Source organism: Lacerta agilis, chromosome 6 (assembly GCF_009819535.1).
Source record: "Lacerta agilis isolate rLacAgi1 chromosome 6, rLacAgi1.pri, whole genome shotgun sequence".
Taxonomy (NCBI): domain Eukaryota; kingdom Metazoa; phylum Chordata; class Lepidosauria; order Squamata; family Lacertidae; genus Lacerta; species Lacerta agilis.
In genome coordinates, this window is record NC_046317.1 from 61714253 (window position 1) to 61741497 (window position 27245).

General features: G+C 41.9%; 1 protein-coding gene across 1 annotated transcript in view; it reads right to left on the reverse strand.

The window, feature by feature from the left end:
- The window catches only part of PTPN22 (protein tyrosine phosphatase non-receptor type 22), a 48292-nt gene extending 21550 nt beyond the window's left edge, over positions 1-26742 (reverse strand). Inside the window, exons 1-11 of the mRNA XM_033152986.1 lie at positions 26630-26742; positions 15274-15382; positions 12102-12178; positions 10788-10883; positions 8697-8735; positions 6941-7012; positions 6762-6824; positions 5611-5753; positions 4801-4867; positions 4335-4412; positions 3423-3515 (exon numbers count right to left, since the gene is read on the reverse strand). Of these exons, the coding sequence (XP_033008877.1) occupies positions 3423-3515; positions 4335-4412; positions 4801-4867; positions 5611-5753; positions 6762-6824; positions 6941-7012; positions 8697-8735; positions 10788-10883; positions 12102-12178; positions 15274-15382; positions 26630-26716 (924 nt within the window). The 5' untranslated portion in view covers positions 26717-26742. The remainder of the gene's footprint in view (positions 1-3422; positions 3516-4334; positions 4413-4800; positions 4868-5610; positions 5754-6761; positions 6825-6940; positions 7013-8696; positions 8736-10787; positions 10884-12101; positions 12179-15273; positions 15383-26629) is intronic.
- Between the last annotated feature and the right edge of the window lie 503 nt (positions 26743-27245).

A 27245-nucleotide genomic window follows, 5' to 3' on the forward strand; every position in this document is an offset into this window, starting at 1 on the left:
GCTGGATTAAGTGCAACCGCAGAAAGATACTGTCCACGAATAATCAATTACCCCTATATAGATTGGGAGCATCTCACTTGCGGGCACTGTGAACCTGAGTGAGACAGACGGTGAGAGGCCCACATGTTCGGATCTTGGTGGGTTTTCCTCCCCCTGAGCGGAGGTGTAGCCCTATTTATAATTCTCCTGTGTTATTGGTATAGTTACCTGTTTTGTGGCAGGAAGCGTAGTCAGTGCCCCACTGAGCAAGATGAGGAGACCGATCATCCTCTTCCTGCTGATAACTCTTACACCGTGGATGGCCAAGGGATGGAAGGAAAATACATTCCTAAAACTTACGTCTTCTATAGTCCGGAACCTGAACCAATCGAATTGTTGGATATGTGTGCATGTACCGATGCATCTGGGACAGGGGATACCAGTAATAGGAATTCCAATAGACCTCAACCAGACTAACACAACACTCCATAGGCCTGACGCAAAGCCTGAACGTAAGCAGTATTATCGGTGGGTCGAATGGAGGATCGTTTTTTGGCAAAGCCTGCCCTACATCCCACCAAAGGGTTTTCAGGATCAAACGTGGAGTATTGATTGGATAAAAGAGGGAGGCCCTTGTCTTTACCGACTTAGATCCCCAAAGCCCGGGGGACCGTTTGTGGGTAACTACACGCACTGTAGCGGAATCTATGAAGATCAGATAGATTACTATCCGAACCTCGCCTGGTTTATCCCAACTGATGCCGAAAAACCCCCTTCGTGGCACTTCCCATTCAAAAGCTGGGCTGGGGTATTCTACCTATGCGGTAATGCTGCCTACAAGATGCTGCCAGCAAACTGGTATGGGACTTGTACCGTAGGTACAATATCCCCGGGCATCACATTTTATAAAAGGCTCCCAAAGCAAGGTAGGGGACGGTTTCGACCCCGCAGAAGGTCAAACCCGCTGGTCACACGTAATACAAGATATCATTCTTTCGTAAGGGCTTTCATACCTTGGCTCGGTGTTGACCAATTAGAAAGGGCACTAGTGAATATTTCTGCAACCCTAGAGAATTTCGCTGCTTCCTCTGCAGATGCCTTGTCAGCCCTCCAGTCGGAGGTGGTCCGGATAGCTGAAGCAACTAATTCTACTGCAGATGCCCTAGCAGCCCTCCAAGCCGAGATTATCCAGATGACCTCCACGACCCTCCAAAATAGGATGGCTTTAGATTATCTCCTTGCTAGCCAGGGAGGGGTATGTGCCCTCCTAAATTCCTCCTGTTGTGTTTACATTGACCAGAACCAACGGGTAAGGACCGACATAAGCCACATTAGAGAATCGGCCTCAGTGTATAATGAAAGCCAACGTGTTGACAAAGATATCCGTAAGATCAATAAGGACGCTGACTTATTCCATGAGGTTAGCCTAGACCAGGTGGATTCTGGATTCCCAAGTTTATGGAATTGGATAAGCTCATTGCTCCCGGGATGGGGTTGGTTAAAAGAAATATTAGTGGTTGGGATTTTCATTGTTATTATCTTCTCTGTTATAACTTGCTTATTGCCATGCCTTATCCAAATGGTACGTCGCATGATTACTCGCTCAGTGAATGCTGCAACACGAACTCATGTATTGGTCCTATATGATAAAAGCTCAATGGGTCAATCTGAAGAGGAAGCAGAACAAGCTGCTCCTCTCGATTGAAAGGGGGGAAATGAGGCACCAAGGTACCAGAGGGTAGGTAGAAAGAGCCACAGAACCCCATTTTAGATGCAGCTTCACTTTGATTCCATTTTATAAGATGCAGTTCTGCTCACTCTAGCTAAAGCTTAGCACTGCAGCTTTTTTAGACATATCAGCAGTTTCAGCAGTTCAGCAGTTCAGCAGAATGCCAGTAAACGGCCGACCACAGACTTCCTCTTTTTTAAGACTCTGTCTGGGTAGCTAACCACAACTCATCCTGTGACCAAGCCATTTCCTGTGAACATCAGCAGAAGCCAAAATAAGGTCCCAGGTGCAGTTGGGGGTCAACGGCTAGGCATTTAGGCACTGAAATAATAGCATATAGCACCTCCTGGCGGCTAAAGCAGCTTGAAACAGACAAAGGCAGCCGGACAAAGGAAATGTTCTGATTTGCTAACGCAGTATTATAATATTAGTTCTGATAGGCCAGGAGGAGGGATTTAGGAGGAGCTTTACTATGTCATAGAGAGTACTTAAGCTTGCCCCACAGGAGGTGGGGTGTGCATTTGCCTTTTGCTTACTGAATGCACCTTATTGCAATAAAGAAACTTTGCTTTTGGAAACTTTGCTGCCTGAATCTTTCTTCTGGTCTTATTGGGTCAAGGCATACAGGCGTAACATTTCAAGGTCCTAAAAGCTGTGAAAAACAGCCAGTATCTGTGAAACCACATCCTGGTTGAAATGCTGCCTCTGTCACCCTGGCCTTGCGCTTCTGCTAGACCACATAACTGCCCACAGCAGATGAGAAAGAAAAGGACTCGCTCAGCTTGAGCGGAAGGTCTCTGCAAACACGACAACAAGCACACATGGGGAGGGGTGGATTGGTGTGGGTAAGATTCAGTTGGAACTCAGAGTAATGGCATTTGAATTTATCTTAGGTTTAACTGTATCACTTAGTAGCAAAGATTGTGTTCACACTTCTCTTTACTGTGCACGCTCTTGCGTTTCTAGTGCTGCATTTTTAATGCGTCTTCACGTGATGTTATTCAAAAAATCTATGTATCCTGTACTTTGTTATAGAATACTGCTGCTGGATGTGTTCACAAACCATTCCTCATTCACCTCTGGCCAAGGTATGGACACCTTTGCATAGGACAAAGACTTGCCCCCCACCCCACAAATGCTCCATGATGTGAACACAAACAGGAGTGTATTGAAACCTTGCCAAAGCGAATGGCTAGGGAAAATAGAGCTGTGAAATGCACCAGGGGGGAAACAACTTCACTCTAAGGCAATAATGTGAACACTCATGCAAATGAGTAGGTTGCAGTTCTGTGAATAAGAGAGGTTGGAACCTACATTTTGGAAATTCCATGCTATGGAATCACAACATTGCAGGATATTGACATCATCATCAATGAACTAATCCTTAGAGAACTGAGCACAGGATGATTTTCTGTTTAACCCCTGCTCACTCCTTCTGACTTAGCTTTCAGAAACCAAGTGGACAGGTGGAACATTGGGTGGATAACTGATCACGCATCACACAAAAACCAGCAGCAGGGGAGTGTTTGCATGCAAGAAACAAGGGTTGGGTGAATGCAATACTGTTGGCCTGAGATCTGAATTTCTCTACAAAGGATAAATGCAACGTTTGAAGTACTTCCTGCTCCAGTTCCTGTTTGGTGCTAGCATTGGTAGGAAAGCTGTATTTAGGGGGGAAATGCTCTGTATTTGTAACCAGACACTGTACACTTACCTCCATAGCAAATTTATCGGAATGATGAGCGAGTGCCTCAATTTGCCTTTCAAAGAGCTCAATCACAGCATCATAGACTAACTTATACTGCTCCTGTAAAATGATGCCAATAAATTACATATATAGATATAAGCCAGTGTTTTTCAACCTTTTTTGGGCAAAGGCACACTTGTTTCATGAAAAAAATCACGAGGCACACCACCATTAGAAAATGTTAAAAAAATTAACTATGTGCCTATATTGACTATATATAAAGTAATTTTCCCACGGCACACCAGGCAACATCTCGCGGCACACTAGTGTGCCGCGGAACAGTGGTTGAAAAACACTGATATAAGCCTCCTTTGTTCATTCATTTCTCTACTTCATCATAGACCTTGAAAGCTTTGCTGATATTTTCTGGCATACAAGCTAAGGAGCAGTGGTTATCCCCAAAGATGGGGAGATTCATTTTAATAAGTGGGTGTGACTATGCTTCATGCTGAGCTTTGCTGACGTATAAGAGGAAACTGGAGTTCTGGCACTGCTCCATTTTCTGGGACAGTACCTTTTTAATGGGGTTAAAGATTTCATGGAATGATTGAACATCATTTTGAGAACGGATCATTTCCTGGTGGCAATAATCATTTGAAAGACTGTGTGTGCCCTTTTGCCAGCCAGTTTATTTGGCACATTATCCACAGAATGCCTTAGCATTTTGAACCTTGATCTCCCTTCTTCTGATAATAACTGCACCTTTTCCTTGATGTCTCTGCAGGAGGCTTTCATGCAAAGAGGGCTCTTGTACATTATTGCCACACACACAAGGATTTCCTCGCTGGAGCACAGCAGTGTCTCTCTATAGGGCAAACATGCTTTCTGCAATTTCATATATACTTTACACGATAAGAAAAAAAAAATTTTTGAACGTACCAGTGTTTGCACTAATAAAGGCCTCTGTGTTCGCATTTCCTGAATCATATTAAAAAGGCTGAAGTTCATTGGCAGAATCTTAAGATGATGAAGGGGAGAGGAAAGACAAAGAACTGTTGGTGATATGGAATGCCCAGATCTAACCATCCACTCTGTGTCGCAACACGTCTTATAACTGAATTCGTATTTCAGAGTCTTACCGAAGAGTTTCAGTAATTCCTACTGATTGATTGATTGATTGCATTCCTTCATTACCCAGTCAACAATATCCTCTGGATATTTACACTATACTCTGAGTGGTTATACACATCAGTTGGTGGGAAAGTTCCCATTTCCAGTAACAGCATAACAGACATCAAAATTTCCCATCTCATGACAGTTATATTACCATCGGTGGGAAGCTCCTTGCCTGACATAGAGGCACGTGAACAGTACAAAGATATTTAACAGGGAAACAAAAACTCACCCCGTCTTTTAGCAAAGTCCATGTATAGTCAATGGCACAGATGACTCCTGTTCTTCCACAGCCCGCACTAAAAAAAACCCCACAAGGGATTGTTGGAAGAAAGGCAAGAACAGCTCTCATTTTCATCCAGCATTCAGTTCTCTTTTTTCCTCCAGTATTTTAATAAAAGAACATTCAACCTTCCCTGAAAATCTCTTAGGGCCCACCCACCCATTTGTTTGTCCTGTGATTACTAGTACTTTGTATAAATCTATTATCACAGGCCTGAGAAAGCTTTGGGTTTTTTTTGTCCTGCCACTTGCCCTGGGAAAACCCAGTTTGCTGAATTGGAACAAGTGTCAATCTGTGGGAAAACCTAAGAAACTTTTGTCCTTCCCCTGAACTGGTCCTAAAATAGCTCCTGAACGGATTTTTATGTGCTTTCCCGGGAGCTGTATTGGTGGCGGATAATGTCATCCATTCAAATAGAGGTTGATATCAACCCCCAATTTATATTTCTGCTCCATTTGCTGAACTCAATTAATTTCTTGCTCTGAACTAAGTGGTATGCATCTTTTAACCTCACTACAGGATTAGGTCTTTTTGGACAGCAAAACTAAGAAAATATATTGACTTGGTAGAGAAAACATTACATGGAAATAATCAGACCATAGAATCCACAGAGAGGGGAGATAAAGGAGAAGACGCAAAACTAAAATGATTGTAAGCCTCCAAGATTATAGTCGAGTGTGTATTTCCCTTTGAGCATGAATACAGAGATCGAACATTCTCCCTTGGCGTAAAAAAAAGAATACTCCCAAATAGCCTCACCTGCAGTGTACACAGATAGGTACATCACTGTGTGCTTGATAGCAGCGCATCTCCTCTATGAGTTGAAGAATAGGGTCGATTGAGGACGGTACATCGTGGTCTGGCCAGTTTTTATAATGGAAGTGGTAGACAGTTCGGCTTTCCTGTAAAGGCACCAAAAGAGAAGAAGATATAGTTTAACTGAAGTTTACTCTGATTGTGAAGTGAAGAACACGCTTAGGAGTTGATGGTGCAGGTGAGCTGTGCATAAGCAAGCTGATTTTTAGCTCGGCAGAGGCTCTTTTTATTAGCAAGAATATGCACACGTTTAGGAACAGTCTGACCTTCAGCACTTTTACATCATGAGCTGACACATACATTTCCTCTGATATTTGCGAGACCTGCTCCACCATGCCATGTTCCTACCAAGTGGAAAGTGAGCCATGCCTCTCCAAAAGGAGGCAAAGGTCACAGACAGGGCATGGCAGACCACTGAGAGAGCAAGAGGTTTGACAAAGGACATGGTGTTCAGACAGCCGCGGCTCGCCTGTGGGCGGAGGTGTGCCTCACACCCCATGGTCAAGCTGCGGCTTATCTGTGAGCGGAGGTGTGCCTCACACCCGGTGGTCATTCCTTCAGTTTGATCTCATCCTCATTTGAGGGTGGTGGAAATAGTGGGTAGGCAATTGATGTTGTGGGTACATATGCCATTGTAGCCATTTGAGGATGCAAAGTTAGGCTGAACTGAACATCCCACATATCTGCAAAGACTCAAACCGTACCTACACCTTTCCATTGAGCATATTCAGATTGTGGCTGTTCAGATTTCCATGCCAATATCCCTATTTACAGTTCTACATGCTATGAATGCATCAGTGCGACAGATGACTCCCATTGAACTTAATGGAGCTTAAGCATTTATCCTCAAGTACAGGTTGTAGTCTCAAACTCTTCTTAGGCAAAGAATACTGGTACTTCCTCAAGTTTCTGCTTGATGCAAGCTCCTGCAGTTATGAAGCATCGGACTCTGTTACCACCACTATAACATAGACACACTTTTAAAGAAGTCTGTATTGGAACCACAAAGGATTCACATAATGTAAATGAGTTGATTGGTGGCACCAGCACAGACTACTTCCCCAAGCATTCCTACCATATGTTCCCAGACTTACACTGTCATTCAGCTTCACTTTCAGAGTGCGAATCACATACTCATTTCTCCTTTCTTCGGCCTCCTATAGGAAAACAAACCAGGATGACATTTTCTGCCAGTAAACAGCAATACTTTGCGTAAATCAGAACACAGACTATGAATTAAAACAGGCGAAGGGGTAAGCATGGTTATACTCACACAGGATATGCAGAAAGGGCCCATTTTGAGTGGAGACTCATCCGCATCTACCCAATATCGCTCACATTTCTTCTGTTGGAAAGGAAGTAGAAGGAGACTGTGTTTATCTGTCTCTTGCCTTGTCAACTCTCACATGTTCCTTTCCCTGCCCCCAGCAAAAAAAACTGGTGTCCAGTCAGGGAAAGTTTCAACCACACAAGTGATGTATTTAGCTGTTTGGCCAAGCTGGCAACTCTCAAACACAACACTTCTTCTAAAAAAAGATATTCACTATAGTGCAGGCTGCCTTAATTGTTTATAGAATTCCCTTGGTTTCTAAGCCTGGCCACAGGCATAGGGATATAGGAGGCTGCCTTATGCTGAGTCTGGTCATTGGTCCATCTAGTTCAGTATCATCTACACCGAATGGCAGCAGCTCTCCATGGTTTTAGACAGGAGTCCCCTCCAGTCTTATCTGAAGATGTTGGGGATTGAATCTGGGACCTCCTGCATGCAAGGCAGATTTACTACTGAGCTATGGCCCTTCCCCCAGTGAAGGGCACACCTTGGACAGGATGCTCAGCAACCACTGTATACTTCTGTGGCTTCCTCTTGAAGCAGGTGATATACTGAATGGGAGGAGGGGAATCAAGACGTTTGCAATAAGAGAAATACTGACTAGAAATACTGGGGAAATTCCAAGGACAATGGGGTGGTGCTAATAAAGAAACAGAAAGAGGGAGCCATAAACCCAATTTTTTAATGAGAGCTTAAGGAAGATATGGCATATACACAGCCTGGCTCAACTGTGAACGCATTATGAGAAGCAATCTGCACACAGAGATAATTGGTGTATCCATTGATAAACCATAAAGGACAACTTTAAACTGTTCAACTATGGCCCTATAAAACATACTGAAGTCATAATTGTCTCAACAACCACTGACAAGTACAAATGTCTGTAAATTTCTCTCTCCATGACTAATAGCAGCTCTGAGGCTGAGGGTACAATTTATACCAGGGAACAAAGCATGGAACAAAAGGTTAAAAAAAAAAACCCTCCCACTTTCCCACCATGCCATAGCATTCATCCTGATTATAAAGGAAAATAAAAAAATGTTGGGAGCTTCAGTCATGGAATTCCCACATCATAGGTTTGGTGCCAAAGTTGTATCCAGACATGTACTCTTGGTGCTTTTACTTTTTCTCAATTGTCTGAATTTTAAAATTAATACAGGGTTGCAGGAGGGTTTGTGTGTGTGGATTTTGAGGCTGCAGCCTGAAAAAAGTCAAATTCCAGATCTGGGATCATTTAAAACAGTCTTTTAGCTTGTACAAAAAGTAATTCCACCAAGGAAAGGCACAGTGGTACACACACAGTCCAAAGAGACTTCTAAAGATTCTGATAATTCAGAAAGGAGGATGGAATGATGGCCAGAAGAGTTAGCACTATCTTATATAGACACCACTTGAGGAAAACACAGATTCTCCAGCAATATTTTGATTATATTGACCTTTCGGGTCAAGTCCAGTTTTGGGACAGAATCAGAATCATCCTTGGTTGCTCTGCTGGATGACCTCCTTTTGTATTTTTGCAAAGTGCTCAGTTTTACTTGTTATATATAATTTGGTTTTCACTTTACTGTATCTTTATTTAGCTTTTAGGAAATTTGTTGAATGATTTTTTCCCCCACAAACCTCTTAGAGTTTTTTTATTATATTAAGCTGTGTGTGTGCGCGCGCGTGTACGCATGCTATCCATTGGCACAGGGCTTACCTTCCCCATTTCAAATTCCATGCAAGCCATGACCACAACCTGGAGAGATAAAAAGAAAAAGACACTTGAGCGCCATTCAGCTACACAAATGAAATAGGAAAATTTTCAATACTGGGCACTTCCACAAGGTAGACCTCTGCCAATTTCATTTCCTTCTCATTCCATTTTTATCATAATATGAGATAGCACTGTTCCATTCACCTCTTCCAAAAATAGAACAGTTCCACCACACCCTTGGACTTCCCACAGCTATACCTCCCTTAACAGTACCAATCAGATTTTTTTACAATAAGGCAGGGGCGTAGCAAGGTAAATTGGTACCCAGGGGCAAAAAAAATAATAATTGTCACCCCCCCCCCCAAGGCGTAGGAAGGTCAGGTGGTACCCGGTGCGAAAAAATTCTTGTCAGCCCCCCATTGATTCCCCCCTTGCAAAAATGGTTTTACGTTATTTCATATTTTCTTACAAAGGAATAATAACAAGTAATAATAATAATAAACTTTTATTTATGTCCCACCCTCCCTGGCCGAAGTTGGGCTCAGGGTGGCTAACATCAGATACATAACATTGGTATAAAATCAAACAATAATTAAATTACCTCCTAAAAACATCTCAAAAATCAAATTAAAGTCTAATTAGATGGCTTTCCACAGGGTTAAGGTTGGGAACAGTAAGTGCTCCACTGAACTGAAATTTCAGCCTTCACGATATAGGAAAACAGCCAAGTAAACAGCTATTTTGGTGGAGGAGGGTCAAGATATTAACCAATATGGATGAAATTTCATATATAGCTATATAATCCCTAGTATAGTAAGATAAGACCATTGGAGCAGGCATTTTTTTTTTTAAAAAAAGTTTTTTATGAACCGCCCTAGTAGGGCAGTAATTGTTCCTTGATAATTTGTCACCCCCTCCATTATGGAACATGGGTCGCACAGCACCCTACGCCCCCCCCTTGCTACGCCCCTGCAATAAGGGAACATGTGCATTAACCAGGAGGAAAATTGGGGTGTGTACAAGTGACACATATGGATGCCCCTGCCCTCCAGTGTGTGCATGGGACATGCAAATATGAAGCAAGTGGCTGGTGATGCCTTTGAGCAGAATTGTCACTTATAGAAAATTGCTGTGTGCAGTAGGATGGCTTAGATTTTTGATTATTATTTTTTTAAAGTAAGAATTTCATCCTTTTTATATAGCCAGAAGTCTCAAATCCTGGGAACGGAATAAGCTGTACATATTTGCTTTGTTTCCCTAATTTGTTTGAGCTGCAACATTTAGTTGCTTATGCAGGATTAGTGGGTTTTGGAAAAACAAGGGATTCAATGTTTAGGCACTTTTAAACTCTACCACATTGTCCAGAAATTATCCAGCAGCTGTTGTAGCTGTTGACTTTAGGCTCCTTCCACTGTTGCCAAGTCTCAGCATCTGCTGTTAGTGTATGGGATGAGGCCGTTGAATGTAAGCATCACCAGGGAGAAGTTTATGTAAAAACGATCACTGTACAACTGCACATGTGCATGAATGCAAAATGACGAAAAGGAAACCCATGATAAAGCAGGCTAAAAGCAGGATGAAACACGGGGAGCAAAGTCTACCAGAAAGCAATAGGTATGAATCAGAATCCATATTTGCGTATCACAATAAGTCATAACCTCATCACTAGTGAAGGAAGGAAACAAACAAACCATGATCTCTGGCTTAGCATTATATTTGAACCAGGAATTGTGGCTTGTTTAACTCCAAACAAACCACAATCTGGCCTGGTTTGCACATCACACTACACAAAACAACGACTTAACATGCATGCATGTGTGTCCAGACCACTTCTCCCAAGTGGATTTGCTACTGCACTACACTGAGCTAAGCCATAGTTGTTATTAGTGTACCATCTGAACCTGGGCTTGTGGTTTAGTTCTCTCCTGACTAAACACGAGCTGTAACCAAGGTCTGGAAACTCCAGACTTAGTGCAACCATCCCCTTGGCTTAATTCATTTCATGGGACCCCATCCCTCCCCTGGAAAAAGCAAGCAATGTTTGAATGTAAAACTGTACGAGTAACTTGTAAGTAGCACTGATCTAGAGCTTACCAGGACTTTATATTCCCAAATCATCCTCCAGAAGTCAACAACAGTTGTGGGAAGGGGGCCCTGAGTAGCTATGTAAGTCTTTGGCTCATACACACCCTAAAAAGGAAATAAATAAAATACAAGTTTTTGTTAAAAAGCATCTAGGTGCAATCCACTCTGCAGTATTTTGCATTTTCCCATTATACTGTTACACGCCACCCCAATCTCCAAACGGTGTGAGATTCCAGGGGTACCTGGCACACTGATCAGGGTCTGTGTTTCCTTTTGGAACAATGAGGCACAGCAGAGACTGTGGTGTCTTTATTATATATAATTTATTTACACATATATACAACACAAGCCTAGATTGGGAGAATGCAGAGCATTCACATCCCAAGAAGGTCCTGTCCCCTCTATTGCTGCAGCTCCAGATTCTAAGATACCCCAAACATTGTGACTGACCCTCACTGCAGCATAAAACAGGCCACACATTTTCTGCCTCACACCCCCCCCCCCCCGCTTGCAAAACAGACACAGAATTCTAACTTTTTTTTTTGACCCAGGAATTTAGGGGGATCTGGGCACCCAAAAACTTGTAACAATATCCTGAAATTGGTTGTGTCATTAACTTCAGAAGGACTGCTAAAAAAAGGAGGTTGTGTGACTTCCTGCTGTTATAAATGGGACAGAGAACTGTTGAGAGGAGACAACTTCCTTAGAGTGCTTCCTTAGTGAGAAAGGCAGTGGAAGGAACTCACTTAGCCTAGGATTAAATTAGAAGCCCAAACGTAAGATATTTCAAAGGCCCTATAACTTTTCAAATATATTTTTATTAACCCGCCCCTCCTGGGATCTCTTCAATGTGAGGAGCACTTTCTCCATTAAACCATTTGCATTCTCATATAAACCTGACTAAGGATTGTGGGTCACCAAAGCAGCACTCATGAGTGCTGTTCCAGGTGTCACATAGGCCTTTCCAGTTGTCCCACAGCCACCCCTTCCACTGAAATTAGGCTTGAAAGAAGCCTTCCATTGTAGCCAATAAGAGGCTTTTGTTCAAGCCTAACTGCAGGATTTGGGGCAAATTATTGGAGGTTATATGCAGTTGTGGTCTGTCGTTCCCAATATTGACTGGTTGCATTGTGTACATGTATATTGTGTGTGTGTGTGTGTGTGTGTGTGTGTGCAGTACCCACAACCATTTTTTCCAGTTTTTAAATGTCTCCAGGGGCTCAATGACCGCTTTAGATTATTAGCATATGCCTGTATTTTTCACTCAGCAGATCCTACAGTTCATGAGAATCATGTACGACAGGCCACCAAATGAGGTACTACCTTGATAAAATTGGCATTGATGTAATGAGAGTCTTTATCAGACGTGATAAGGGAGAGCTTCACTCTGCTGTGGTCATCTATAGGGAAGAGCAAATGAAACAACTTTCAGCTGCATTATATAACAGATCCTAGAACAGCAAATTCAAGTCAAGTTTCCTTGTGACAGTTGCTTTGTGAGAGGTCACCCTTAAACCCTTTTGTCACCCAATTGCACAGGCACATTCCAAGCACTTTCACAAGGATGCTTTTTTTTTTAGTGCTGCTCCCCATATTTCCTGGCCTGAACAGACACACAGAGAGAAATAACTAACAGCACAGCTCATGCTCATTTGCATCACAGAATGTTCAGGGGTTTTTTGTGCATGACCTTAGCCTCTTCTGTGCTGCACCAACAAGGATCAAAATAGCTTGTTTTGGGTTGTATTGGAGCAAAAGGTTGTTCCTGCCTAAGTATAGGCACCACTGGGTATATTTCCTTCTCTGTTTCCTGCTCCCAGAGTGTTTTCATCTCCTGCCACACACCAATCCATCCCCCAACGAAGTCTATTTCCATCTCTTCCACAGAATATCTATATTTGATATTCAATTAAATGGTGTTGATAAATTGTATCCAAATATCTTCTTATCCAAATGAAAGGCACTTCTACTCATGAATGGGCCGAGTGGCTGATTTGAACATACACAGCTGGAACCCCATGCAACCCTCAGAAGTGGCTTTTTGAGGGGCTGCAATGGGAAGGAGGATTTTTGGATCCAAGCCTTCGAAGCCAGGTTTTGTTTAAGTGTGCTGCATCCAACACTGCAGTTCTGTTCATACAACAGACTTCCGTGCCTACCATGGAACTTCCTCTTCTGTCCCCCTGAAGCTCCCAAAATCAACTCCAAAGTATTGGAGGACACACACACACACACAGAGAGAGAGAGAGAGAGAGAGAGAGAGCAGATTTTGAGAGAGCATGGCGGAAATGGAAGTCCCATTGTGTGAGAGGAGCTCTGCTTCCACAGTACTGGATACAACTCAGTATATCCAGGAACATTTTCATTTGGCAAAATGTCACAAGCCGCTCTGATCCCCATTTTATTCCTTCACAGGAAGCATCTACTCATGTGAGCAGCTTTAATGCCCAGGAGTTCGGAGAACTCAAGTTGCAGCTTCCAGAATGGCAAAATATAACTTATGTATCGCCATAGAAGTCTATGTTGTTTAATTAAGGGAATAATTGCAAATTATTTCAGCAAACATATTTGCCAGCTACTGATAATGCAGGGCTGATGAGTGGACAGTGAGTGTGCTTGACCCTTCCTTGATCTGCCAGTGCCAATAGTGCCAAACAACCCCTTCCCAGCTGTTCCACAGTGAGGAGGGAGAGAGAGGAACTAGATGAAGAATTGTAGGAGGAGAAGGGTTAAGCCAGCTGATGTTCCCCTGCAAATGTTCCCTACCTCTGTAATGGCATTACAAGTAAAATATGAGGTTAGGAAACTATGTCAGCTAACTAGTGGGTAAAGTAAAGGTAAAGGGACCCCTGACCATTAGGTCCAGTCATGTCCGACTCTGGGGTTGTGGCACTCACCTTGCATTACTGGTCGAGGGAGCCGGCATACAGCTTCCAGGTCATGTGGCCAGCATGACAAAGCTGCTTCTGGCGAACCAGAGCAGCGCACGGAAACGCCATTTACCTTCCCGCTGGAGCGGTACCTATTTATCTACTTGCACTTTGACGTGCTTTAGAATTGCTAGGTGGGCAGGAGCTGGGACCGAGCAACGGGAACTCACCCCGTTGCGGGGATTCAAACCACCGACCTTCTGATCAGCAAGCCCTAGGCGTCCCCTAACTAGTGGGTAGTTGTACCCTAATCAGACCACAATCACAAGTGAATGAAGCAGTAAAAAAAAAAAAAGGAATGACTGACCTAAGAAGCCTAAGGTGAACATGAGTCATGGAACATATACATATTAAGCGCCTTTTTCAGAGAATGGGTATTGTTTTTTGTGGTCAGAATGTGTCCAGGTGACACATTTGTTATGCTGAAAGTACAGTACATAACCATCACTAAGGTATTGCATCCAAACCAAGGAAATAGCATTTTCCCAGTTCTCAGAATGAAAACGTTCAGTTGCTGGGGGAAAGAGATTTCAACCCAGCTAGTGCTTCCATAATTGCCGCTTTGACTAATGTCTCACAGGCACCCACTGATTAATCCCTGTGATATCTCCACTCCTCTAGCAATGGCTATTGACAGGAAGGTAAACAAGTGTTCTTTTAAAAGCCCTTCTAAACTTGTTTGATCAATTTTCTAAGAAAACATGTATCTTTGTACCAACCTATTGATGTGTATTGAGTGTGAACCATATATTCATTCTTATTTGCACCCCACTCTGCATTTGTGTGGTGTGTGTGAATAGCATGTTTGTATACATCTTGCCTTGGGTCCAAAGGCAAGTTAATGAAAGGACAGTTCATGAAAGGAAAGATTCCTCTCCCTATACACACCCCAAAAAGTCTCTCTGAAGTTTATCTCCTGAACAATATAGGAAAAGACATAATGGGCTGCTGAGAAGGGGGAAATTGCCCTCAACAGGATAGAACCTGTTACAGGTAGGTAGCTGTGTTGGTCTGCTATAGTCAAAGCAAAATAAAAAATAAAAAAAATCCTTCCAGTAGCACCTTAGAGACCAACTAAGTTTGTTCTTGGTATGAGCTTTCGTGTGCATGCACACTTCTTCAGATACCTGTTGGATAGAACCTTCAGATACCAGGATAGAACCTGTTATTCTTCTCCGCCTCCCACCCCCGAAGACCTCACTAAAACAAACACTTTACCTGAGATGCAGAGGGGCAATAACGTCCTTAAGTTAATTTAGAATCCAAGTTGTATACAGGATATTAATTATAACAAGCACAGGGGCCATTCACACTCCAAGGCTGTGTACACACTCTAAATTTAAAGCACATTCTTTCCCTCAAAGAATTCTGAGCACTGACGTTTGTTAAGAGTTGCTGGGAACTGGAACTTCGTGAGGGGTAAACTACAGGGCCCATGATGCTTTGAGGGAAATAATGTGCTTTAAAAGTAGAGGGTGTACACACCCCAAATACACATCACCTCATTCATACAGTGGCTGGAAAGATTAAAAACTACAGTGATAAATATTTAATTCCTAGCTTACATGGCAAGATGTCCTTATACCGGTTCTTGCTGATATTTTCCGGCTGCTCAGATGTAGCCGTTGGGTAGATTTTGTCAGCTCTGTAGGTTGCCGATTGCCTTTTCAGTTTCTGTTGTTAAATCATAAAGAAAGATTACAAAGAACATATAAACAGTGTCACAGGCCTGCATCTCGCATTATTTCCTGACTAGCCTCTCTTGAGACAACCACACAGAGAACCAAACAGTCGTCATTATTTTGCAGTGTGGGGCTTCTGAGAAGTGGAAAGTTTGTGTACCAAGCAGGAACCATGCACAGCTCAGTCACATATGTTTCTGATGTGGCTTCATAGAAAAATACTTGTTCTGCAGGCATCGCACAGGTGTGTAATGTGGTGGAATAATAAACTCTTCAGACACATGTGGAAAATATGAAAATTCTTCTATTGACAAAAGAGAAGAAGCTCAACTATAGCTCAGTGGTTACATTTTTTCCACACAAATACTGGTCCATTCTTCCTGCTTCTGAATTGTCTGGAAACCCAATTCCCATAACACAATAAAATAATCTTTTGTCATGGTTGTTATTGTCATATACCACCCTGGGATCCTCTTGGATGAAGAGTAGCTTAGAAGTTCTTTAAACAAAACAAACCAATACTTACATAAAACAGAATTCTGAGGATTCAGGTGTACTGACATTGGACCAACTGATAGATGGGGAAGATGAATTTATACTTTTGCTATTTTAAGACAAAAATATCATCTATCAGATGCAGCCCAATGGCAATATCTTCAATTACAACACCTCCTAACAAGTGTGTTTGAGCTGTCTTCCCTTTCTGCTTCCGAGATACCTGAGATATTGGAGCAATTGGACAACTCATTCAAAAATAAGAAGCCAGCAATAGATAACTATTAACAATGCACAAGTTCATTATGCAGACTGTAAAATATGATGGGAATAAAGAATTGGAACTTTCCCAGACAGTGGGAAAATGTATTAGCTTCAATACCTAAGGTGTCATTAGATTTAAAATTAAGACTAATACAACAGAAAATAATATTTAGAGTTTATTGGACCCCTTTACGGTTGTATAAAAAAGGGTTAGCTAAGATAGCTCAGTGTTGGAGATGTGGCAAGGACAATGCCTCTCTGAAACACATGTTTTTACAGTTTTCTTTACTTAACAAGTTTTAGGAGAAAGTGCTGGACTTTGTAACTATGACTGTGCAGAAAAAGTTAAATCTTTCAGTGGAGAATACTTTATTGAACTACTGCATATACCTGCAGTATGGAAATTATCAACAGGACAACGGAAATGGATATTCCATGCCCTAATGGTAGCCAACAGATGGATATTGAGGAACTGGAAAATAAAGACATGCTACCCTTCAATCAATGGACTGACAATTTGACATCACTAGCAATTTATGAATGGACTGCTTACAGACGCAGAGTCTGTATGGATAAATATGATAACATTTGGAATGAGTATATACAAAATGTAGTAGGCTATTAACATTAACATTAACATAAGCACTAGGACAATAACACTATACCAATTTATACAAGAATGTATGGGAATATCGTATATTGCTCTTCTTTTTGTATATTTTCATTTTATATGTATATGTTTCTCTCCCTCTCCCTTCTTTTTTTCTGTATCGCTTTATTTCTTTTAACTGAAATCACCTTAAATAATATTTTTTTAAAAATTAAAGTCTTTTTAAAGGGAAGGAAAGTGAAATGAAAAAGAAGAGATATATATTCTAGGCCAGAGCTTTTCAAACTTTTCATGTCGGCGACACACTTTTTAGACACGCATCATTTTGCGACACAGTAATTCAGTTTTACTAGCAAACTGGAAGTTAAACTAACCCCTTCCCAACCCCTAGAGGAGCATGGAGAGCATTTGCACGACAACCTACACCTACACACTGCAGCCAACACATTAGAGTGTCGTGAAAGCTCTGTTCTAGATTCTGAAGGAAGGGGAAGATGTCAGGCAGAGACTGCGAATGATGGAACTACACATCCCTGGAGAGGGGCCCCCATCTGTGCTATACTTTTAAAGCCCTATCATACCACTTAAAATAGTCATGACTTCCTTCAAAGAGTCCTGGGAACTGTAGTTTGTTAAGAGGGCTGAGAGTTGTTAGGAGACCCCTGTTCACCTACAGAGATCTACAATTCCCAGAGTTTCCTGACAAGAGGGATTTATTGTGCAACAGGAAAAATGTTACACTATAACATTATAATGTTATGACATTATAATCCCATAAACACATAAAAATACCTTAGTTGCATTTTGGGAATTCTGCGTGGTACATTATTTTTAAATTTTCTGGTTTTTAATTATTTTAACTGTTTGTATATTTTTAAATCTTGTTGTCACTTTGAGACTTTTTGTATAAAGCAACTAACCAACATAATAATAATAATAATAATAATAATAATAATAATAATAATAATAATAATAATGCATCTTTACAGCATTGTTAACATCCATGAGGGAATTGTTTTCTCAATATTTATTTATTTCTCTTTCCTAGTTATTCATGAAATTAATCATAGCTCTGTCATTGCCCAACCTTATATTAGTAATAAAATCTGTTAATAATTTCCATATATCGCTATTCCATTTTTCTACGGATTGCCATGCTTCCATGTTCTTTCTTTCTTTCTTTCTTTCTTTTTTCCAGTAAACATTCTAGCACCTGCTATAAGATTGCTAACCGATATCCTGTGCTTCTTCTTTTACACCACTTCACAAATTGTTTAGCAGTTCTACCTGTGGAACTAGCATACCTTCAATTATCTATAATATGACTTTTAAAATGCCTTTCCAGAAACCTATTGTAAGTAAGTATGAAGAAAACCATAATCTTTACAATTACATCTCCAACATTTACACGAGGAAGCAGTGTACATTTTCTTTAACGCTGCAGCGGTGTTATATCCCTGCCAGAAGACTTTAGAGGAATTTTCTTTAACAACCATTTCTCTTCAAATTGCAGCCCCTGCGACACAAATATATTTCCCCTGCATGATAGGCAGTGCTTGAAGAGTTATGTTATCCCACTGTTTTTCATGAGATCATAAAACCATCTCACTTCTGAACACCGGCAAGAGGACTGCTCTCTGTAATTCTCCTTCCCATTGTCTCATACAGCCACACTATACAAGGGCTGCACAGCCACCAATATACTACAAAAGTAATTTATCCAAATTTATATGTATGTGTTTGCATTTATATTGTTCAAAAGAGTTAAAATCCTAGCCACTCTATGGTATCATTGCGACATAAAAATAAATTATTTAAGTGCAAATACCAGGACCATGAGAAGAGAAGACTCCCTAGAAAAGACCCTGATGTTGGGAAAGATGGAGGGCACAAGGAGAAGGGGACGACAGAGAATGAGATGGTTGGACAGTGTTCTTGAACCTACTAACATGAGTTTGGCCAAACTGCGGGAGGCAGTGAAGGATAGGCGTGCCTGGTGTGCTCTGGTCCATGGGGTCACGAAGAGTCGGACACAACTGAACAACTGAACAACAACAACAACCAGGATCAAACTGGTGAATAATCTTGCATCTTATGACTCTCCTTGCTTGTTCCATAGCCATGACTATCTCCATGTTCCCTGGCTACACACACACACACACACACACACACACACACACACACACACCAGACCTCTTACTTCTGCCCAGGGGTTCCAACTTGAATAAAATATGGGGGAGCACAGGTAAGCCCTGCCCCACATAATTGATTACAAGACACAGTGCATGCACACCATTTGAATGGCAGTTCCCATCAACTTTGCAGGGCCCAGCCCCCTCAGATATTTTATAGTGGGGGTGCAGGGACCTCAGCCCCAGGAGTTGGCTACTATGCTCTTGGCTTTCTCTTGATGAGTCCCTATAGCTCAGCTCTGACAGTCTCCCCTATGCCAGTGTGGTGTAGTGGTTAAGAGCGGTAGACTCATAATCTGGTGAACCGGGTTCGTGTCTCCGCTCCTCCACATGCAGCTGCTGGGTGACCTTGGGCTAGTCACACTTCTTTGAAGTCTCTCAGCCCCACTCACCTAACAGAATGTTTGTTGTGGGGGAGGAAGGGAAAGGAGAATGTTAGCTGCTTTGAGACTCTTTCGGGTAGTGATAAACCGAGATATCAAATCCAAACTCTTCTACTCTTCTTCTATGCAAAACATAGTCTAGTCTGTTTGGTCTAATGAACTACTAAGAAGGCAGCTTCCTGTGTTCCCTCGTCTCAGCACTTGAGATCTTCTGCTCAGATTTCCATCCTACAGTGAGGCCAGGGTGGTCTCCCCTTATAGCAGGGACCTTACAGCAGCAGCAGCAACATTGTGAAACGCCCTAGCAATAGGGAACCATACTGCTTCCTCCTTGCAAACTTCCTGAAAATAGCCCCCTGCACATGCAAATAATGATGATGATGATTTCTTTAAGTGGCATCAGTTTACAATATGTTTTATTAGTTTTTGAACTGCTTTTAGAAATTCATATAAAAAGGGGGCACATCAATTTTAATAATAATAATAATAATAATAATAATAATAATAATAATAATAATAAGCAAATCAATTGAGCAGGAGGGGAAGAGAATCGCCAGTCATGCGGATAGAATCTACATGTGCACAGCTTCTTCAACACACTTCACAGCTTTCAATTGACAAGTTAACAGTGGAAAAGAGCACAATGCACAAAATCAATATAATGCACCCTCCCAACACATCTTAGCCCCTGTGCCCACCATCCATTGCCACCTATTACAGCAGCCTTTCTCAACCTTGGGTCCCCAGATGTTTTTGGCCTACAACTCCCATCATACCTGACCACTGGTCCTGCTACCCAGGGATGATGGGAGTTGTAGGCCAAAAACATCTGGGGACTCAAGGTTGAGAAAGGCTGTATTACAGGATTGTCCCATATTTCAATGTAAAATTCTATGTCTTGTATTGATGCAGTTCTGTCCTATATTTCAGATCTCCTCCTCCTCCACCACCAACACCTCCTCCTCCTCCTCCTCCTCCTCCCTCTGTCTGTCTGTCTGTCTCTCCCCAAATGCATGTATTTTGAGGGATCCTCTCCAAATGCATGTATTTGAAATGGTGTGAAAGGTCATGTATTTAAGCTTTGGGTAGCCAAGCACAGACTTACAAATTTGTGTGTGTGTGTGATAGACAAATTCCAGAGGGGCATGCTGTTAGGCTGCAATAGATTGTAATGGATTGCTCTGAAGTCACTTCAGCACCGGATGAAACAAGAAAGAGCCCCCCCCCTCCAAACTGCTCTCCCCACTCCACCCTGTCCTGTATTTTGCCAGAACGAAGGTGGCAACCCTCATTCATAACCACAGGAAAGTAATAGGAAAGTAATAGGAAAGTAATTCAAGATAATGCTACCAAAATGCAGAATGAAGAGCTGTGGGTGGGGGAACAGATGAGTCAGAAACTCATTGCAAAACAGCTCAGCAACCCCCACTATGAGAATCATTGAATCACAAAGCTGGAAGAGATGGAAAGGTCATCCGGCCCAACTCCTCGATTGAGACAGAAGCCTTTCGACCCAAACATTCCTAAGAGAATAGCCTAGATTTATTCCATGGGACCCTCATTGCAAGATTCATAGGTCTGACTCAGTATATGGCAGCTTCCTGTGTTCCTATGTACATTGCCCTGGAAATTGATAGTGAAAAGTGTGTGTGTGTGTGTGTGTGTGTGTGTGTGTAAAATGCATTTCTCCCCCAATCTTAATGGTGTCCAAAACCCATCATTCCTGCATCATACAGTCAAAATGGACTGAGACAAAACTATTTTAAAAATGACCAAGGGAATGAAATCCTAACTGGCCAGATAATAGCTCTGAAGTCTGGATGATCCATGTCACGTTTTCCATAGAAATGAAATGGCGGAGGAACTGTCTGAGCTGATCTTACCCTTGGGCTCTTCCCTCTCTCAATAAACAGAATGAATTCTAATAGCTGCTCATTTTGGCACCTCGCGGGGCTCAAAATTGAACAGGTTCTAGGATAGGGAGGGTGGTGAGGCCATTCTGATGCTCTGCTAACCTCTACCTCTGTCCCTGTCAATCTGTCAATCACACTCAACAAGGGAAGAAAGGGAAATATCACAGGCTGATTATGTATCAAAGGTCTATCACACAGATGAAGGAGCAAATTTATTTTCTTTTGCTCTAGAAGATAGGGCTTCAACCCCATGGTTTCAAATTTCAATAAAAAAAAGTATTTCTGCTAAACATTTGGAAGGACTTCTTGATGGCAATGAGCTGTTTGACAGTGAGACAGACTGCCTCAGAAGAATGGTGGCTTCTCCTTCATTAGATGCTTTAAAGCAGAGGCTGGATAGCCATCTATCAGGATGATGTAATGATGGATTTCCTGCACTGGCAGGGGAACTGGTTTAGATGAACTCTGAATTCCCTTTCAACTCTCTGATTCTGTTACTGCAAGGCCTAAGCAACGGAAGTTGCTTTTAATGCCAGGCCTCAAAAAGGGTAAATCTGAAGCAAGGGTGTGTGTGTCTCTCAGCATTACCTTGCCACTGAGTAACCTTCACACATATGACATTAGGGGGTATGTGTCCTACTTTATAGAGGACAGTCCTCTATTTGAAAGGCGACCAAGTCTAGTTTAAAGAAAAAGAACCACACAAAGCAAGAGGAGGGGTCTTTAATTTGCCCATCAACATTTAGTATCTGGAGCACCAACCAAGCAGACACACAGGTGACTTCTGCTTGGGGCGCCAAGGATGATGGCCGAAAAATTCCATCACTCCAATTCTCATAGGGTAATTTGAGGCTGAGATGGGAGTAATCAGCCTCCCAAATCTTTCCAGGGATAATGGGAAGACACTGCCTTATCTGCGGTTGCTCGTTAACCCGGCTTCGATCTCAAACGAGGAGGGATGAAATATTTTGCTAAACGACCCAGCCTCTGAGGTGCTAAAGAATATTGAGAGAAAGAAGGATTAACATCTAATTGGTATGTGGGAACAGGACGGAAAGGGGGAGGGGTGAGCCCTCCGTGTTACTGTCTTTTTTTATTACATTATATTACTGGGCTAAATCCCACCCCCAAGAAGGACTTTTTTCATCATTTATAACAAGCGAGACTTGAAAGTTTGATATTCGTGGACATAAGATGGTTTTAAAATTTTAAACTGTGTGGAAATGAAAATATTATGTAATAAGGTGTTGGTCATTTGATTTGCCAGATGGGCGGGGTATAAATAATAAATTATTGTTGTTGTTGTTGTTGTTGTTGTTGTTGTTGTTGTTGTTGTTGCTTGGAAGAGGATGAAAGGTTCTCCAGTATGTGGATATCAGGCAGAGGCAGACCCTCATTAGCCATTGAATGTCTTATTAATGGATTTTGGACGGTTTCCTGGACATTTCTTGATTTATGGAGAATGACGCAGCTTAATTAGGAAATATGCCATGTTGAAGACTGAGATCGGGCTGCGAAACTACAAAGCCATAGGTGGAGGTGAGCCTTTAATATTTCATTATTTCATGAAGCAGCCAGTCTGGAAAAGTTATTGAACTGTTGCTTATTTTGGATTTTATCAGATCTGTGTGAGATGGCAGCTGCCAGCTGCAAGGATTTTTGGATTTGACAGAAGTTTCATCGTGTGAGGAGGCACTGCAATTTATGGGAGAATCGTAGATATTAAATCCGCACAGTAACATATTTTGGTTTGTTTTATCTCGCTTGTGGGAACAACTCAGAGGCCGCAAAACAATGAAGGATAATATCAGGAAGAATTAAGGGAACCATCAGAAAGGACTAGGAAAGCAACAGAAATTTGATGTTGATTAGATCTCTCCAAGTATGAAGCATGGGAAGTACAAAAAAATTATAATTTGGCAGAATATTTGAACTATTTGATATGTTTATGTATAATTTGGAATATTTAATGTGATTTGATTGGTTTGTTAAAGTGAAATTTTTAATTAAAATGATATTTAAAAAAACAGGCAGGCACACAGGTCATCTGATCACAGTCTTCCCCACTAAGGTGAAAAGCACCGTATTTCTTTTTAATTTATAATAATAATTTCTAAATTTGTGTCTCTATATAGCACGCACAAATCTTTTTTTTCAAACTCATGTCACTCTATTGATGAATCTTAAGTAGTCACCCTAACAGACAGAGTTCCCAGGAGGAAGAGGTGCTATCTTTGCCGATTAATCACTGCCAACATTCATTCACTAACTAAGGGGTATTGAGTGTTGTGCTGTGTGGAATAATTCAGGTTTTCTCGTGGCGGTGTGAATGGACTCACTCTTTCTTAGTAGAAAAGGAAATGAGGGAAGAGCCTGGAAAATGTCCACCTGCCTTCTCAATTACATTTAAATTTCCTCCCACTATAAAACTGGAGCAGGTCTTAGGTTGGGTGGTGGATGCTGTCCTGTTGCCGGTGTAAGAGTCAGCTGTAGTCCAGTCAGCTTCTGCATATGGAAAGAGGGCACCATCTTGTCCTTCACACCAAGCATCAAAATTTATTTGACTAGCCTTGCTCCCCTTTCATTCCGGTTGCCTGTACACCCTCAGCCCCACAGGACTTCATGCCTTGGTGGAGGGAGGGGGGAAAGTTGTATCACACAAGAAGCTCTTTGGGCATTTTCACAAGCAATGCTAAGAATGCTTTTCAGTCTGGAATGAGTCACTTGTGAATGTTATTGATATGCACGCTCCAGGATTTCAAGGGCAAGTCCTGTCTCGTGAACCTATTAAAGTTATTTGAGAGAGTCAACAAGCATATAGATAGAAGTGGTCAAACTGATACAGTGTACTGTACTTAGACTTTCAAAAAAGCTTTTAACAAAGTAACTCACCAAAGGTTCGTAAGTAAACTTTGCAGTAATGGAATACAAAGAGAGGTCAAGAGTTAGGGGTGAGCCGTGTGGTGGCCAAGTTTGCTGATGATATGAAATGGTTCAGGGTCATTAAAACAAAAAGAGATTGTGAAGAACTCCAAAAGGACCACAAGTAAACAGAGGGCTCATCCAGACTTCCCTTTGCACTGCTTTTTCCAGGCACAGGCACTTCCCACAGAAAACCCTCACTGCCATTTGCTCCAATTCAGCATTAAAATGTGGGTTTTCCCATGGAAAAGCAGCAGGACACACACACAAAAAATAATATGTCCACTTTCTCTATGCAATGAATATAAAAAAGGTTTTCTCCCTCTCTCATAACATTAGAACTTGTGGACATCGAATGAAGCTGAATATTTGGAAGAATCAAGACAGGAAAAATAAAGTTCTTATCTGTGCAGGACATAGGTAAACACACTTCTCCAGGAGACAGTGACAGCCCCCAACTTTGGTGGCTTTAAAAAAAGATTAGGGAAACTCAGAGTGGACAAAGCTATCAATGGCTACCAGCCTCAATGGCTATGTTCTACCTCTGCTGTTGCTGGGAATTGCAGGTCGGCAGAGTCCTGCTTGCGGACATCCCACAGGGATCTGGTCTGCTGCTGTGAGAACAGGTTGGTGGACTAGATGGGCCATTGGTGTGATCCAGAAGGTTTAGTGTGTGGGTATACAGAATAAAACTGCTTTAAACTGGGCTGACATTCTAGGCAATACAGATTTTTCATCTGAATTAAAAGGAAGAAATACAACCTCCTCCCCCAAAAAACCCAAACACACAAATTAAAGTAACTTGAATAAAATCACTATCCTTAAACACTTTTCTTCCCTGATACCCCATGTAGGCTTTTGTATTCATAAAATACTTAGTCGTACCAGAGTGAGCGTCTTTCGGTCTGGCACTCTGGCGTGAGGACTCGCGCCAGAGCTCCGGACCAAAAATTGGGACGTACCAGGATCCAAACAGAAGCTGGGATTGGCTTCTGTGATCCGGACCCTTGGGGGGTATGCAATGTATCCTGCAACCCACCAAACACTTCCAGGTGGCTATACATCCATTTCGGGGCACAGCAGTGGAGGACAAGCTGTCTTTCAAATAAATAATGCCTGCCACCATTCATTCATTCATTCATTCATTCATTCATTCATTTAACAAAACACATATATTGCTTGTTTGTAACAAAACCTCTAAGCAGTTTACAAAAAAAAATCAGTTTTAAAAACCATTTGTAGTCTTCTCATGGGAGGTCCTCTAATAAGCCTTGCTGGGTCAGACTAAAGGCCTGTCTGCCTATCTTCCCAAATATCTATAGAAAGCCCCACTGCCATTACTCTATCTTGTGGCAGTGAATTTCATAGTTTAACGAAATCCAGAAGTCTCACTCCCTGACACTCTCCCCCCTACAGTTTTAGCCAAATCATGCTTCCGCCACTCTGGGTACCCTTCTAAACATAGATTCTAAAGATAGGACTGACTTTCGATGTTGGCAACACTGGGTACTGTACCTTGCCCACACCCCAGAAGGAGCTCCACTGTGCATCCCCAGAGTAGCCTGCTCTGTTCTACCTCCTTACTGTTCCTGCAGTTCACCTGCCCTCTTCAAGAACACAAGCAAGGAGGAGTAATTTCCAGAGAGGTAGCTGCATTAACTTGTTGTAGCAAACCATCAAAGAGTTGTGACACCTTAAAGGCTGTCATATTATGGCATAATATTTCATGGACTGCAGTCCCCTTCAGCAGATACATGATCCTAAATTGACAAGCATATATGCGCATGATTTGGGGAAACGGGGAGATACTGAGCTCAGAGGGATATAAAGTGGAAAAAGAATACAGACTCTGACAATTATATTAAAAGCTAATGCATAATATAATGACCATTAAGAAAGCAGTTTGTCATAGCACTGAATGTCTTAGTATTGGATAGAGGAGGCGGATTGGCAGACTTTGCTCCTGCTCTCTCCTCCAGGGCAGTGGTGCAGACAGGGCTCAAAGGGAATGTTGTCTATAGCATGGAGGTGGAAGCATTTTGCCCAAGGGCCCCTAAAACATGATGTCAACACTGGCTATGTGACCATCACAAAGGGGAAAGGGTCAGGATCCCCACTAGCCCCCATTGGCCACCTGTAATCCAAACACTGTTTTTATCTCCCCATGTTAGTAGGAAATTAGCAGCAAATGATTTTGCAATCAAGCCAAAAGCAATAGTAATACAATCACACAAAAAGAAACAGGAAGGACCTACAGTAGTTTTGAAACGGTAAAGCACGTAAGAGCCAAACAGTTAAATACTTTTGCACCTTCGCTCCTTCAATGCTGCTTCAACGGTGCAGCTAATTGTTTACAAGCTAGAAGACTCAACAATTGTTAAGCCGCACATTTTCCACAGTAGCTGAAGGTTTCCCCTTAGAATGAATTCAGACTGAGAAATATCGCTGCTGTTTACTTACCAAAAATTCTTTAGTGAACTCCTCTTTGTTGAGCTTTCTGCTTTGGGCTCTTTCCAGATTTTGCGTGATAATTTCTTTTTGATCCATTCTGTAAAACCAGGTGAAGTTGAACTGTTAGAGATAAAGATGGACATGACAAGGGCATGCTTCAGTGGAAACAACAACTAGCGGGGGAAGTTCCTGTTGAAGTCTGTGGTTTACTTACTTCATCACAAGACCTAAAGGAAATTAGTATGTGTGTAGCACCCACTGTGGGGAAATTAAAGAACTATTCCATGCTGGGCCCTAGTGCCTCCCTTTACAAGAATGAAATAATGCATCATTTTTAGAAGAGAAAGGGCATTCTGCTTTGCTTGCATTGATTCTGCTGGACTTGTCGCTCAGATTAGATTCTTGAGAACCAGCTCATCCTTGGTCTGAAGCAATTTCCACTTGATGAACTGGAAAAATCTCCCTATAAAAATCAGCACCAGAAAAGCTGCATCTGATCCCTGATAGAGGCCACCAATGGGATCAGTGTTCATTACCAAGGCTTTCTTCAATCACCACTTTGAAATGTCTGTGTGTAGATAAGCAGCCTTCTCATTCATCTATCTCCCCCTGGAGAGGTGGGCTT